Genomic DNA, 16,085 nt, shown 5'->3' on the forward strand with positions numbered 1-16,085 from the left:
CGAATACTTGCGTTTCCTCCAAGTGGTTTCTGGTCAACCCACAGATCTTCTTATATATCTCGAAGGACCATGAGGCGCGGCCGCGCGCTGGTTTGTGTATATAGGGCTGGATACTGCGGGTTTCTTGATTAAAACACAATCTTCAGATATGACACTTGTGTATTCGTGGGAGCCGAGACGAGAGAGAGAGAAACATTGCCATTACACAAAATATAAATTCCACAGCTTAGTGTTGCCATGCAACACAAATGACGTCCACTGCTGGACAAAGGCCTCCCCCAAGGTTTTCCACAATGAACGGTCCTGCGCTGCCCGCATCGAGGCTCTTCCCGCGACCTTTACCAGATCGTCGGTCCACCTAGTAGGAGGCCTGCCCAGTGCAGTATGGGTGTATCGTAAACTTTTGGTAGCAGCAGGTGCATGTCTTACGAAACTTCTTTAAAACTTGTCAAGGCAGGCACAAAATCACTGCTAAAGGTCTAGCTGCTGACATACAGTCAGTGGGATAAAACTATCCGGTGTAGGACAGGTGCACAGCGATCTCGAGAGTCGGTGGATGCTCGCTCTGTAAAAATGTAAAAGTAAACGTGTGAGTCATGTCATGGTCAGTTATGTAAGGGTGTGGTGGGACCAGTCTTCGGCGCGGGCGCCGGCGCCGCCCCCTGCGCTTGTCGCCGGCGCCTGCGATAATGCACTTGAACTACGGGTGGTTAGTAGTAGGTAGCTCGTTAAACTCGTTATTTGTGTCGTTATGCTAATCAGCATCAATAAATACTCCCGTTATCGATCATCTAAATAAACACAATTTCTTCCATTACGGACTACGTCCAGGAGTCTAAATGACTCGGTAATAACCAAATAATTACTTATTTTTGACAGACTTATAATTTGCGAATGTTACATGCACATTCATTGGGTTATATCAGGGTTTTCCGGATAATATAAGTCAGTCTAAACAACACAATTTAGCGGTGTAGTGTAGATATGCTGAATATTTTTAGTCTTCCAAGGGCAGTAAGTAGCGTTCTTAAAAGTTTAAGTGTAAAGTGCTGACGCATAGTAAACAAGTCTATGACCTCATCAGCCGACGTTGAGACGCGCTGCTCGGCGCAGACGCCAATGCAGGTAAAAACTGACCTTGGGTCTTCGTCTGACACTGCGCTCTTCTCGGCGCTCAAGTGATTGTTTACGCAACGATGCCACTGCGAGTTGAAATCATTTACATAATCGACTAGGCAGTTCGGTGCAATAACATTCAAACCATGTGCAAATTAAGATTCGCTCGTACACATGTTTCGTATCAGTTTATTGTAACTTGACACCTTTGGATCGTTGCGGTTCGTTCGTATTATCTGATCAATAAAAAATTCGCATCCTCCTTTCTGAAATATGTACTTCTTGATCAAGAATGTGTCATACTTTGGATATAAATCTGTAAGCTCACTTGCATGTTAATTAAATAAATAAATAAATACAATTTCAGAATCGCGTTTTTTACACGTTTTTGCCTTCAATTCGTAATTGAAATTTCAGGCTCGTAATAAATCTGATAGTAGCAAATTGTCTTGAAATCTCTGTTTCTCAAACTTTGAAAGATTTATCAGTCTCCAATAGTAAAAGGGTAAACTTTGAAGGATGATGACTTAAAATGGACTATATGTATGTTGATTTCGACTGTACTAAATGCGATTCCGATTTGCATAGGTTAGGTCTGAAGGTCGCATTATGCAAGAACAAGAGACAAATCGCCATAAAGATCGGCGGAGCGTGGCTAACGGGACTGCTCCCGCTCCTGCCGTCAGTTTTCAGCCGGCCCGCGTATGCGCTACAGTTTTTCACACATTTCCATTTGGAACTACACGACTGTCGTGACAGTCACTTAACGTGCGTGTGCTAAGTGTGTGGCCCAAAAGGACCATTTGATATGACATGATAACGCTATTGAAAACATGGGAAGCGTTTTTCAACAAGCCTGTTGATGAGGAGGATGCCAGTAAGATTGCTTAGTTGATAGGAATTTGTTAATGTGTTCTTCTAGAGACCTCTCGTTACTTATTCTTTTATTTTTTGCCAGTGTTGTTATTGAGATAGCTAATCTTATAAGATTGCATAGCGCTTGCCGTAAATCACAGTCATTTACCTATAGTCAAAGTCATAAATCTTTATTGCATCATGTTGGTACAATTGGATTCCCGAAACAAGGCCCTGTAAGGGCATTGCAACATTATTTTATAATTCGTCATGACGAACTTTTTGTCTATTTTGGTGCTAACGTTTTCTCATACATAAAAAAATTCACGTTGTTTAAAGGTATTCTGTTATTGTTTCAGACGAACGTGAAGATGTCCAAAAGAAAACCTTCGCCAAATGGATAAACTCGCAGTTGGTTAAGGTAATTTATGTGCATCATATATTATTATTGACGTCGTGTTCTCGAACAGATCGCACAAGTGATCGCCAAATCTCATCTATTACGTTTTCTAACGTAGTGAGAAGATTTCAAGGCGCAACCTTTGTACCGTGCCGTGCCTCTTGATGTTTCTCAAACACATTGTTTACTGACTGGTGGCGCGAATTAAGGGCAATTGCGGGGCCTTCCCGCGCTGTTTATGATGATCGGCTGAAAGCGCACCGCTGCATCTGGCGTGCACCCTTCGCTCCTTGTCGTAATTAAAGGTCGGATGCAAATCAATGTAACCCGCTGAAAGGTTGCGCAAGCAATTAGTTAGCTTATGAAAAGTAAATAATATTGAAAATTCCAGACTAAATCAGTCGGGTGTTCATTTTGTAAACCTTTTTCTTTTTCGTTTCGTCTGGTTGTCGCTAAATTGAATTTTAATTACTGTCATGTCTTTAGTGACACTTACAAGATTAACAACCAGATAAATCGATTAACATAAGAATCATTAAAATCGGCCCTCAGGAGGCGAGATCATATCCCTCGCTAAGCATCCTCGCACATCTCTGAAGAAAACATAGCTTTAGATATGATGATAGAGTGCAAGTTTATTGTCCCGAAGCAGTGGTAGGGTTACTATTGGGACGTGTAAAAGTGCTTTTTAAAAGCCTATTTGCAAAAATAAATGAGTTTTATGAGTTTTAGTCGTTATTTGACTAATTAATAAGCATGGGTACCTATATGACGTCAACACAGATTTATCTGCACGAAGTCAAGCGTCGTAAATCGCATTCGAATGCTTAACAGCCAGAACATATTACTGCACGCGGCAATGACGCCTAAGGAAATACACTCCCTATATTGCACTATGCGACTAATAAAAATCCCTCTGTATAACAGACAATTTTAATTATTAAATAGCCTCACTTTACTCAACTAAACTGTAAATTAGTAGGTACTAGGTGTTAATCGTACTAAACTGCGTTCAGATCCTTGCAGCTATAGATCATCATTATGTGCCGATGTATTGAAATGTCATTCTATCACGGTACGGTATCTTCAACACGGTACAATTTGTGTAATATGAGCGGGAGCACGGGACTATTTCCACCTCTCGTTCCGCTGCAACTCTTGTAGGGTCTACAGCTTGACCGCAAATAAAATCCAACTAGTGTAGGCCAAGTTTGTCCCGGGGGAAAAGTGAAACTGTCAGTCATTTGATCGGACGGTGTTGCCTGACGTTGCAGAATGACAAGCCGCTGGTGGAAGACCTGTTCCTCGACCTGCGCGACGGCGAGGTGCTGCTGTCGCTGCTGGAGATCCTCACGGCGCAGCAATATGTGAGCCAAAACTACTTTCTATCGACTTTAATTCAGTTAGACGATAACAGTCTTTATATTTAATCAAATAGTGCAAGTACACTATGCGGGAAATTGATCGAGACGTAAATACGCATCTCGGTTACTTTTTCCTTCCTCGGGACCTGTGCTTCACCCATATTTCGGTGAGCGGGCTCGCTCTTCGTCTCGGTCAACATTCCGCATAGTGTACTTGCGCCAAAATATTCTTTATCTCGAAAAAATCTCTGCTTTTCTCTCTTTTTAAAATACAAACGGCATTCCTTCAGAAACGCGAGCGGGGGCGCATGCGCGTGCACCAGATCAACAACGTGAACACGGCGCTGAGCGTGCTGGACGCCAGCGGCGTCAAGCTCGTCAACATCAGCAGCAACGACATCGTCGACGGCAACCCCAAGCTCACGCTCGGCAAGTGCTCGACTCAAATAAACTACCTAATAACTTATCCTATTAACTTATCTTCAACTTGCTAGTATCTAAATAACTTACCCATAAATGTCTTGACGAGATCGAATCAGAAATGAGGAGATCCGTAAATGAACTAAAGTCACTGACATAGCCCGAAAGATTAGCAAGCTGAAGTGGCATTGGGCAGGGCACATAGTACGCAAAACTGCCGGCTGATGGAGCAGCAAGGTTCTGGAGTGGAGGGCACGTACCGGAAAACGCAGCGTGGGACGTCCACCCAAAAAGTGGACCGAAGACATCATAAAGGTAGCAGGAAGGCGCTGGATGTAGGCCGCTACCAACCGGGCGATATGGAAATCATTGGGGGAGAACTATGTTCAGCAATGGACGTCTTGTGGGTGAAATGATGATGAAATGTCTTGATTCGAAACTGAACTAAAGTAATTTTTGTGTTGTGGTTACAGGTCTCGTATGGAGCATAATCCTGCACTGGCAGGTGCACTACCACCTGAAAGATCTTATGTCGGAACTTCAGCAGACTAACCTCGAGAAGACCCTACTCGCTTGGTGCCGAACGCAAACGCAGGTCAGTTATTTAATGTTGCCCTATCTTGTCTCCCACTAGGCTTAGGTTTATGAAGTTTCACTCATGGCGAGAATCGTCGCGCCGTTCGTGACTATTTTATTTGTCATTTTTGTAAATCACCATCCGCAAAGTGCTTCGATCGCGTGTTTCTAAAATGATTAGAGCGGAAGCAAAATGTGTGTCATTTTTTGTTTGGTTACATCAAGTGTCTAGAGCAGGGGTTCCCAAACTTATTTGAGACGCCCCCCTTTCGACCATACAAAATTCCGCGCCCCCCATCCTCCAGTCCAGATTATTTATTGGTCGTGTCGAGCAGTCTGGAATGCATTCTCTCAGCGGTCGTAGGTTTTTTATACTTAAGTACACAGATGGCCCGCGCTCCCCTATAAAGGTCTTTGCGCCTTCCCTGGGGGGCGCGCCCCCTATTTTGGGAACCAATGGTCTAGACCTATTAACCGGTAAGACAACCGCGTGTCTTGCAGAACTACGTGGGCGTGAACGTGCGCAACTTCACGTCGTCGTGGAGCGACGGGCTGGCCTTCAACGCGCTGCTGCACCGCTGGCGGCCGCAGCTGTTCGACTACAGCGCGCTGCTGCGCCGCCCGCCCGCCGCGCGCCTCGACCACGCCTTCGCGCTCGCGCGGACCCAGCTCGCCATCCCGCGCCTGCTGGACCCTGAGGGTATTTTAATCCTGAATGTCTCCTTTAGTTTCAGCTCTACAGGGTGGAATTTTGTAATGCCACCTGGAGGGAAAGTACTCTTAATACTGTAGATAGAAAATTTTACTCAAAGGAAACATTGCTTAATTTAGAAAAAGAAATAGAACTGCATTCAAAGATTTCTAAAAATTTGCTTGCCTCACCCGGGAATCGAACCAACTAAAATTTGTTAAAAATTACACCCTGTATTTTTATTGCATCGATCGTTAGGGTTAAGTATAAGGATGAAATCTCTCTAACAAACTTGATAAATCAAATGAAAGGAAAACCAGGAAATCTTAATTATTTTAATTATTTACAGAAAATTGTATGGTATGGTGGTAAATTTTCGAAATTTTTTTGAAAATCTTTAAATGCAGTTGTCTTTCTTTTCAAAAATAAAGGAATGTTTTCTTTGAGTAAAATTTTCTATCTACAGTATTAAGAGTACTTTCCCTCCAGGTGGCATTACAAAATTCCACCCTGTATATGACACGTTAGGTAGAACGTTAGCTATGTAAAAGTAACTGACGCTATCTCATTTCCCCGCAGACGTGAACACGCCGCACCCGGACAAGAAGTCGATCATGATGTACGTGATGTGCATGTTCCAATCGCTGCCGCACTCCAGCGAGGACGTGGCCGACGTCGACAGCCTGCCGTCCGAGCCCGGCACGCCGCGCGCCGAGCCCGACGCCGCCGAGGTGCGTCACCGTCCCACATCACTCGTGTTACAGCCGCTCGGATCTGTTTTGTTCACTGGGTCGTCCGGTCCGGCAGGTGTCGGGCAGCCGGCCGGTGTCGACGGCGACGACGGCGTCGGCGGAGCTGGGCGGCTACGGCGCGGCGCTGGAGGACGCGCTGGCGTGGCTGCTGGAGGCGGAGGAGCGGCTGGCGGCGGCGGCCGCGCCCGAGGAGCACGCGCCGCTGGCCGAGCTCAAGGAGCACTTCCACCGCCACGAGCGCTTCCTGCTGGAGCTGGCGGAGCAGCAGGCGCGCGTGGGCGGCGTGCTGGACGCGGGCGCGCGCCTGCTGGCCGACGGCGGGCTGTCGCGCGACGAGGCGGCCGAGGTGCGCCTGCAGGGCCGCCTGCTGACGGGCCGCTGGGAGGAGCTGCGCGCGCGCGCCATGCGGCGCCAGGCCGACGGCCACGCGGCGCTCATGGCCGCGCAGCAGCGCCAGCTGGACGACTTCCGGCGCTGGCTCACGCGCACCGAGGACCGCATCTCGCGCATGGGCGAGCCCGAGCTGCGCGCCGTGGAGGCGCTGCACGCCGACCTGCGGCGCCGGCAGCCGCTGGTGGACGCGCTGGCCGACTGCGTGGTGGTGGTGGACGACGACGCCGCCGCGCCCGACCGCGTGGCCGAGATCGAGGACCAGCTGACGGCGCTGGGCGAGCGCTGGTCGCACACGTGCGGCTGGACGCTGGCGCAGCTGGCGCGGCTGCGGGCGCTGCGCGCGCGCGACGACGCGCACCAGGAGCTGCTGCAAGCCTGCTCGCGGCACGAGGCCAGCCTCAAGCAGATGGAGGCGAACCCGGTGTCGGAGATCGGCGCGGTGCTGGCGCGCATCGAGGAGCTGCAGCGCATCAAGCGCTCGCTGGCCGCGCAGCAGGACGCGCTGGCCGCGCACTACGACGCCGTGCAGGCGCTGCTCGCCGACCACGCAGGTAAAGTCAGCGTTCAATACTTCGTGACATCCAAAATTGACAAAAAATTCGTAACACGTCTTTGTGTTGTCAACTGTCACAAACTATTTGAAGTGGACTGTACCTCACTCACACGCGATAACGCCGCGCTGCAGATTTTCTTTATTATTTATGTTACGACCAATGATTAACAAACTGTATTTTTATTACAGGTTCAGGTGAACGTGGACTAGTGGAGCGAGCAGAAGCTTTACAAGATAGATTGGACGCCCTCAACATGATACTAGATGTTCAAGCACAACGGGTATGTCCTATGATCAATCTGACTTCTGTATATTTTTAATGTAAATCATAAATTAATCAATGTTTTGTGTTCGTTTGCTTCAGATCAAAGAGCTCGGCTTCGAGTTTGACGTGGTGACGTCGGAGGAGCGCGCGGAAGCGTCGACGCCGATGGACACGAGCCCGGCGGTGACGTCACCGGGCGCGGCGGGGACGGAGGGCGGCGGCGCCAAGAAGCCGCGCCTGAGCGACCCGCCGCCCGCGCCCGCCGACTTCCAGATCGGCTTTCATGTGTTCGACACGTGGGCCGACAACGCCGAGAAGACGCTTGAGGAGGTAAGTTTTCTTTTCGGTTTTGTGTTTTTTGGTGTATTTTTTGTTAGTTTTTTAATGGAATATATGAACTGTATGAACTGTATTATGTATGTGACTTTGTTGGTGTACCTAATCTATATACAACGTGTCCCAAAATTCAAGGATAAGCCGGCGCCGCAGGTTGGACATAGTCATGACTACTTTAGGAAAAATAAGAAAAAAAATCTATCTCAATTATTTTTTAAGTTACACAATAAATTATGAAATTCGTCGAAAATTGACACCCCTTATGATATTTTACATTACCACGCCCACAATTTTTCAAATACTTCTGTTTTTTTGTTTGTATCGGCAACTTAAGTAGTGCTGCTGTCCACTGCAATTCTTAAAACCCTCAGAATCCTTGCAGTTTTTACACAAAAGTTAATCAAAATATGATGTTTCCTTAAAATTTTGAACGATTTTTACTTTCACTCCACTTTGACTCGTCGTTTTGTAAAAAAACAGTATGAACACTACTGCGGCAAGTTTTTTATAAAGTTGACGCAACTATCCAAGATTCCAAAATGGTATAATACTCTAAGATAACTAGTCGCAAAAAAGATATGCGTACCATTTTTACAAGCATTTCGCTTGTTAGTTAGTATGGGATAAATCTTGCAATTAAATTTAAAACCAGTTTTCCTTAACCAATTGAGCTGAAATTTGGTATACTTATGTAAGTACGATGACATTGCAATATTATGGTATCATTGAGCTGGATAGAGTGTGGAGGTGGCCATAGGAACTTCTAAACGAAACGGCGGAATCGCATTTAGTTTGGGTTCGTTGGATATCTTTTCCAGCACTTTAGTTCTAGATGATGTCCAGGGTCCTGGTGATGAAGTCAAGAGGTGGCCAGGAGCTGGCCAAAGGAACTCCTAATCGAAATGGCGGAAGATTATCGAGTTTGGGTTCGTTGGATTTGACTTCCCGAGCACTTGGACCATGAGATTGAGAAACAACTAAAAAGTGTAATAGTGTATGAAGTCAATTATAATTTTCAAACGAAGTCAATCTTGTTTTTAAAAAAGTTTTTTTTTATTACAACTTTATTTTAAACTTTTTAGTTGTTTCTCAATCTCATGGCCCAAGTGCTCGGGAAGACAAATCCAACGAACCCAAACTCGATAAGCTTCCGCCGTTTCGTTTAGGAGTTCCTATAGCCAGCTCCTGGCCATCTCTTGACTTCATCATCAGGATCCTGGACATCATCTAGCACCAAAGTGCGCTTGAAAAGACAAATCTAACGAACCTAAACTAGATGCAATTCCGCCGTTTCATTTAGAAGTTCCTATGGCCACTTCCAAACTCCATCCAGCTCAATGATACCATAATATTGCATTTTCATCGTACTTACATAAGTATACCAAATTTCAGCTCAACTGGTTGAGGAGAACTGGTTTTAAATTTAGTTGCAAGATTTATCCCATACTACTAACAAGCGAAGTGCTTGTAAAAATGGTACGCATATCTTTTTTGCGACTAGTTTTCTTAGAGTATTATACCATTTTGGAATCTTGGATAGTTGCGTCAACTTTATAAAAAACTTGCCGCAGTAGTGTTCATACTGTTTTTTTACAAAACGACGAGTCAAAGTGGAGTGAAAGTAAAAATCGTTCAAAATTTTAAGGAAATATCATATTTTGATTAACTTTTGTGTAAAAACTGCAAGGATTCTGGGGGTTTTAAGAATTGGAGTGGACAGCAGCACTACTTAAGTTGCCGATACAAACAAAAAAACAGAAGTATTTGAAAAATTGTAGTCGTGGTAATGTAAAATATCATAAGGGGTGTCAATTTTCGACGAATTTCATAATTTATTGTGTAACTTAAAAAATAATTGAGATAGATTTTTTTTCTTATTTTTCCTAAAGTAGTCATGACTATGTCCATCCTGCGGCGCCGGCTTATCCTTGAATTTTGGGACACGTTGTATATAAAAGAAAGTCGTGTTAGTTACTTCGCTTATAACTCAAGAACGGCTGAACCGATTAAGCTGAAAATTGTCAGGGTACCTCCCTAGAGCCAGGAGAAGGACATAGGATACTTTTTATCCCGTTCGAAATAAAAAAAAGTCTGCTTATTTATTGCCATTAAGGCGGAACAAAGTTCGCCGGGTCAGCTAGTAAATAAATAAAATATAGACATCTTTGTCCTACGTTATCAGTGATGTCTAATTTTCTGCGCAAAGACAGCTGTCAAAGGTTTCGTTTGTTCAATTAAATGACGACCACTGCTGGACAAAGGCCTCCCACAATGACCGGCCTTGCGCCACCCGCATCCAGGCACCTCTCGTGCCTAGTCAAAGGTTTAACCTCTGCGCATTATTTCTACGTTGACTTCAGTCGCGCGGACGACTATGCGTGTATCGAGGGTGTGACGTACTAAATAGTGTCGCTGACGTAACACGCAGAACGATGCTCGCAGCGTGGCGGGATCGGGAACACGAGTGTCAATGACCCCGCTGAATACGTGCGCTCCCGTTGCATGTAAAAAAAACTCAGTAAAACTCATTTATTTCTGTAAGTAGGCTTTAAAAAAGCACTTTTACACGTCCCAATGGGATGTGGCTTTTTTGGGAGGAATGCAAGGGTCAACGACCCCGCTGACTACGTGCGCTCCCGTTGCATGGGAGGAATGCAAGGGTCAATGACGCCGCTGACTACGTGCGTTCCCGTTGCGTGGAAGGAATGCAAGTGTCAATGACCTGCTATGTTCGTTACAGTGTGCGGACGAGCTGGAGCGGCGCGGCGGCAGGCGCCGCTCGCTGGGCGCGGCGCTGGAGCGCGTGGCGCAGGAGAGCGAGCTGCAGCGCGCCGACTTCGCCAACGTCGAGGAGATCCAGCGCCGCCTCGCCGCCGACCCCGGCCTCGCAGGTCAGTGCTACAGTTGCAAAGATAACAGTTCTTTTTGTCATCTAAATATTTGATTCTGTTCGGGCACCTTCGGCTGCCCTTGGCTATCATTTCGTTGAATTCGGTCGAGGCCTCTACAGATTAAAATATTGTCTTTCATGTATGAACTCGAAACGAAAAAAAAAATTTCCTTCATCGTGGCATTTAAAGTTATGTATAGCCTGACCAGGAACATAAAAACCCTCGCCATGTTGCGGAAAACTAATGGCACTAATTTCTTTTAATGGCAACAGTAACTGAAAACTTCATTGACATGTCACCTTGCATGTCAGTCTATTGTTGTCAAAGTGTAAACAAACTTTATTTTAAATGTTTGCAATTGATTTTGTGAATTAAATTGCTAAAATATTTTTATAGTCGTGAAAGAAAAGTGGTTCACTATGTGTTAATGTATTTGTCGAAGAGAAATACTAAGGGTTCGGACAATATTTTCATTGAATAATGTTTCCGACAAAGGTTGTCAAATTGACTGACATGTTTATCGTATAGTACAGTCCACTATGAAAATTAGCTGTAGTCTGTTTCAACTACCTATTTTAAAGTTTTTTGTCACTTTCTAAGTTTTGAATTTTATGGAATTGGGAAAGAAGTACCGAGTTTGAAGCGTTCATGAGCAGACATTGCAGTTGAATATTCAAGTTCTGAATTTGATTATTGATGAATAATAAAATAAATCCTACTAGCTCGATTGATGGTTTCATTTAATTTATTTAAACCAGGTTACCTTTAATAATATTTTTCGTTAATTTATGAAAATATCAAATTAGCCCGTAATCCTGAATCCTGATACATAAATTTAGCCTATTAATTTAACACATGTACGACTGTACTCAGTGTTGCACTATCAAATGCAATTGAAGCGCCTCTATGCCAGGGTTTTTATGTTCCTGGTCAGGCTATAACATATTCGTATGTGCTTACAGAGGACGCCAAACAACACGCGGCGAGCATAGAAGAACTCAAACGGCGATGGGACAACATCCAGCGGAAACTACTCGAGATACGAAACACGATGAACCTTCTGGAGGACAAGGACAACTTCTACAAGAACCTGGAAGCGTTCCAGAGGGAGCTCGACGAGATTCACGAGTGGAAGGAGAAAATGCTGACCGACAAAGCGACGAACAACCAACTGATACACCTCCGAAACAAGATACGCGCCCTCAAACAGTCGGAGATGAAGCTGAAGGAGCTGAACGCGCAGTCGATAATACTGCTCACGAAATCGATATCGAAATCGCACAAGGACGAAATCGAAGCGGACTCGAAGCGAGTCAACGACGCGTACGAGCGGCTGCTCACGCTGCTCAGCGCGCGCGAGGTGGAGCTCAAGCTGGCGCTCAGCAAGGGCCCGGGGCAGGCGCACGAGGACGACTTCAAGGGGCTGCAGGCCCGCATCGAGCGCATCGAGGGCCAGATCATAGCGGAGCACGCCATCATCTGCGACAAGCACAAGATGGAGGACAAGCTCAAGGAGCTGACGCAGCTCAGGAAAGAGTTGGAGGATCTGCAGAACACGTACGACGCCGTGGTCAAGGAGCGCCGCGAGAAGTACGCGAAGGGCAGCATGGAGGAGCTCAACTTCAGGAGCAGCCTCGAGAACCTGGTCATGAGATACGGGGATTCAAAAGCTATATTGGACCAGAAGATTGGCAAAATTGAGAAAGGTTTTTGTTTTCTTTTTTTTTTCTTTTGGTTTTTTTATCTTTTTGTTATGATTTTTATGTTAACTTTTTGTTTTGTTAGGGTTGAACCTTCTGAATCAACTCGAAGAAGACAGACAGGAGCTGAGTAAATGGCTCGGCAACGTAGAGGAATTCGTGTCAGAAAACAGTTCGATACCCGTGGGAGAGGTCGAGCAATTGGAAAAATTACTCGACATTAGCAATGTAAGTTTTTTTGGGATTATTAACACAGTATAGTTTTTGCCAGTTTAGTCTACAACTGTGGTTTATTTTCCAGAAATACGACGAAGATAAGAAGAAGTACTTATCCAAACTGGACTCTATCCAAACGGCGAAGGACACGATCCTCGAGGACTGTGATGACAGCCTGTCCAAGAGCATTCAGGCGAGCACCAAAGACCTGAAGTCGAGGTTCGACGCCGCCACAGACAAGGCCTTCAAGCTGAACGAGGGCCTCCGAAGAGCCTTGGAAAAGACCGAGGGGGTCTTCAGAAAAATCGAAGAGATGGAGCAGTGGCTCCAGGACATTGAGGAGCAGAGCCCCAAGGAGGACGAGTGCGAGATCAAGGACTCCGCCGATTTGTACCAAATGAAGGTCCGGTTCCAGACCTTGAAGGACAAGTGTGACGACAAAACTCCCGAGTTTAGAAATTTGAACGAAGCAAGTGAGTAAATAAGTTCGTATTATTGTTAGGTTCCAAGGTCGAGTTGACTGGGCACCTCGCGGCCGTGACGTCACGTCGCCGCTCTGGTACGAACGGGGCGAACGCGAGACGTGCGGATGTGTTTTCTAAAATATCTATTAGGTTACTTTGCATATTGCTTTTTCTATTTATTTATATTAACCGGCAGACAGTGGTGACTGAGTTTGTTGCGGCGCTTCCTCTCAGCACTTGCCAAATGTTGGTCTCGAAGCACTGGTAGGGTAAAAATATTATGAGACATGTAGAGGCTCCTTAAGAGCAAAATGACGATTTGTAAGAACTATTTATTAGTCTAAACAAATAAAGAAATGTTGACTTTGACTATATTCTCTCGTACAGTTTTAGTGCAAGTAGATCATCGCTGTATATGAACATTTTTCTTCAGGTAACGACATCCTGCTGCAGGCGGAGGCGGCGCCGCCGGCCGCACTCACTAAACGCGTCACGCACATCAACGCGCGTTGGACGCAAGTTACGCACGGCGTCTACGAGCGATACAAGTGAGTGCATAGTTCACTTGACCACAGAATAATAATGTGTACTATGTACAGAAAGTTTTCTTCGCGATTGTATTTAAAATAAAGTCCACTCAATGTCGTCAACAATATGGTGTTATTTAGCTTGTCTCAGAGTAGAGCACCGTTTCGTTTACATACGTCAGTGATCGGTACTGTAGCGACAGGGCTGAGTTGCTACAAGAAGTTATTGTGCTGCCATCACACAAAACGCGTATTTTTTCTTCTTTCCATGATGAGTAATTTTTATAGTTGATGAAATTTACGAAGGCGAGTGAGCTTTACATGTGGTGGCTACTATTCGTTTTTCAAAAGTTTTGATAGTCATTGAATTATCGTTATGGCATGTGCACGTATACACACAAGTAAAGCTCACTCGTCTTCGTGAGTTGCGAGAACTATACAATAAGTGAAAAATACGCTCGCGTACGTCTCTCACTACTCGCTCGTGAATCCCTTGTGGATTAAACCCGCTGCGGATACGCCGCGCGTGTTTTGTTTTCGATGCCTACTCGGGGAGATGAGCAGGCCTGACTTGGGTTTATTATTTACTAGCTGACTTCGTACGCGTGAAAACCCGTTTTCGTAACATTTTTCATTTTTGCTCTGCGACTATTACTCGTAGCGTGATGGTATACAGGGTGGAAACGATAAGTGATCTCATTCGATTATTTCTAAACTACACAAGATATCGACAAACTGATTACTGATCCTCAAAGTGCTTATTTTATGTATGGAGGCTGGAAAAATTGAATTTTCAGATAGATCCAATTTATTTTGTAACCTATTATTAGTACCGTTAGATAGAGCTCATGAAGCACTTTCAGGAGCAGTAACTAGTTTTTGGATATCTTGTATAGTTTAGAAATAATCCAGTGAGATCACTTATCGTTTCCACCCTGTATAGCCTATAGCTTTCCTCAATAAATGGGCTTTCTAACACTGAAAGAATTGTTCAAATCGGTCCAGTAGTTTCTGAGATTAGCGCGTTCAAGTAAACAAACAAACAAACTCTTCAGCTTTATAATATTAGTATAGAAGATTGAACAAGTGTACGAGCGTGTGTTGTGTGCGCAGGGTGCTGGCGGAGGCGTGGCACGAGACGGGCGAGCTGCGCGCGTGGCTGACGCAGGAGGCGGCGTGGCTGGACGGGCTGCAGCGCCGCCTGCGCCGCTCGCCCAACGCGCCCGCCGACGCCGAGGAGATCACCGACGACCTCTACGTGAGCTCACCCCCCCACCCCCCTCTCCCCTCCTCAAAGATTGGCGTTGTAATACCACGTCACAGAGTTTATATTCCTAGGGACTTATTACAAATAGTATTGCAAGAGAAAATGGTGGCTCATAAAGGTAGGTAAGAAGGCGCTGGATGCAGGTCGCTACCAACCTGGCGATACGGAAATCATTGGGAGACTATGTTTAGCGGTGTACGTCCCGTGGCTGAAATGATGATGATGATTACAAAAAGTTAGACACACGTTGAACACTTGTTCAGCCACGCCACGAACGATAGCCGAACGGTGGAGGGGTTGGATTGGTCAACTCCTTATCCGAGCCCCGCTGACGCTCGACTATTTTTGTGAACTCACTCGTGACACTAGCTTTTAGCTTAGTACAAGGGGCTAACGGGATTATTAGTATTTGGTGCAAAAATAAATAACTATTGTTCATAAAAAAATTCATTATCGTCAGGCAGGCTTAACTGAGAACGTAATGTTCATGTTTTTTTCCTTCATCCAGGACTTGGAGAACTACCTGCAGAACCACAGCGACGAGCGGCTGGCGCGCATCCAGGACATCGGCGAGCAGCTCGTGGGCGCGCACATCATGCCGGCCTGGATCCGGGCGCAGGTCCGCGCCGTCTCCGACGCCTGGGACACGCACCGCGCGCAGGTAGCTGGCAGACAAGTGTCTACATGCTATACAGGGTGGAACTACCTGCAGAACCACAGCGACGAGCGGCTGGCGCGCATCCAGGACATCGGCGAGCAGCTCGTGGGCGCGCACATCATGCCGGCCTGGATCCGGGCGCAGGTCCGCGCCGTCTCCGACGCCTGGGACACGCACCGCGCGCAGGTACCCGGTCACCCTTGACCGCTTCTTGACGCCCTATTAATTTCGTTTATCGTTCTTTGTCACGAAATGTTCGAGGAGTAACATTTCTCCTCCATAGAGCATGTATTATACTATTCTCATGTGTCGGCTCTCTCTGATCCGGGTCGAAGGACCAATTTTGTCATGGACAATTAATTTAATAAATATCATACTAATTTTAAAGACTGTATTTCTCAGAACGTTACAATATTTTTTTATGACAACCTTAGATGACAATCAATTCTTCTTCTTTTTTGATGATGTTGGCAATTAAATACACGTCGACGTCGACTTGATTTTTGCCATTTTCAAGTTTATAAGTGATACGAGTTACAAAATGAGACCAAGTAATGATATAATAAAGGATGATAGATGATACCCCTTCCCACCTTTTGAGTCTCAGTAAAGTTGTGGAGCTTTACTGAGACCTCCTATGG

At 45.7% G+C, this 16,085-nt stretch overlaps 1 protein-coding gene across 1 annotated transcript in view; it reads left to right on the forward strand.

Moving 5' to 3' along the window:
* The window catches only part of LOC114350943 (dystrophin, isoforms A/C/F/G/H), a 42,430-nt gene that overhangs the window by 11,847 nt on the left and 14,498 nt on the right, over positions 1-16,085 (forward strand). Inside the window, exons 2-17 of the mRNA XM_028301909.1 lie at positions 2,331-2,392; positions 3,646-3,738; positions 4,026-4,164; positions 4,629-4,750; positions 5,233-5,431; positions 6,002-6,153; positions 6,230-7,118; positions 7,310-7,401; positions 7,485-7,715; positions 10,462-10,612; positions 11,575-12,318; positions 12,398-12,540; positions 12,614-13,001; positions 13,426-13,540; positions 14,633-14,777; positions 15,295-15,630. Coding sequence (XP_028157710.1) covers positions 2,331-2,392; positions 3,646-3,738; positions 4,026-4,164; positions 4,629-4,750; positions 5,233-5,431; positions 6,002-6,153; positions 6,230-7,118; positions 7,310-7,401; positions 7,485-7,715; positions 10,462-10,612; positions 11,575-12,318; positions 12,398-12,540; positions 12,614-13,001; positions 13,426-13,540; positions 14,633-14,777; positions 15,295-15,630 — 4,001 coding nt within the window. The remainder of the gene's footprint in view (positions 1-2,330; positions 2,393-3,645; positions 3,739-4,025; positions 4,165-4,628; positions 4,751-5,232; positions 5,432-6,001; positions 6,154-6,229; positions 7,119-7,309; positions 7,402-7,484; positions 7,716-10,461; positions 10,613-11,574; positions 12,319-12,397; positions 12,541-12,613; positions 13,002-13,425; positions 13,541-14,632; positions 14,778-15,294; positions 15,631-16,085) is intronic.

This window comes from Ostrinia furnacalis, unplaced genomic scaffold (genome assembly GCF_004193835.3).
Source record: "Ostrinia furnacalis isolate ACB-3 unplaced genomic scaffold, ASM419383v2 OfSCF1026, whole genome shotgun sequence".
Classification (NCBI taxonomy): Eukaryota; Metazoa; Arthropoda; class Insecta; order Lepidoptera; family Crambidae; genus Ostrinia; species Ostrinia furnacalis.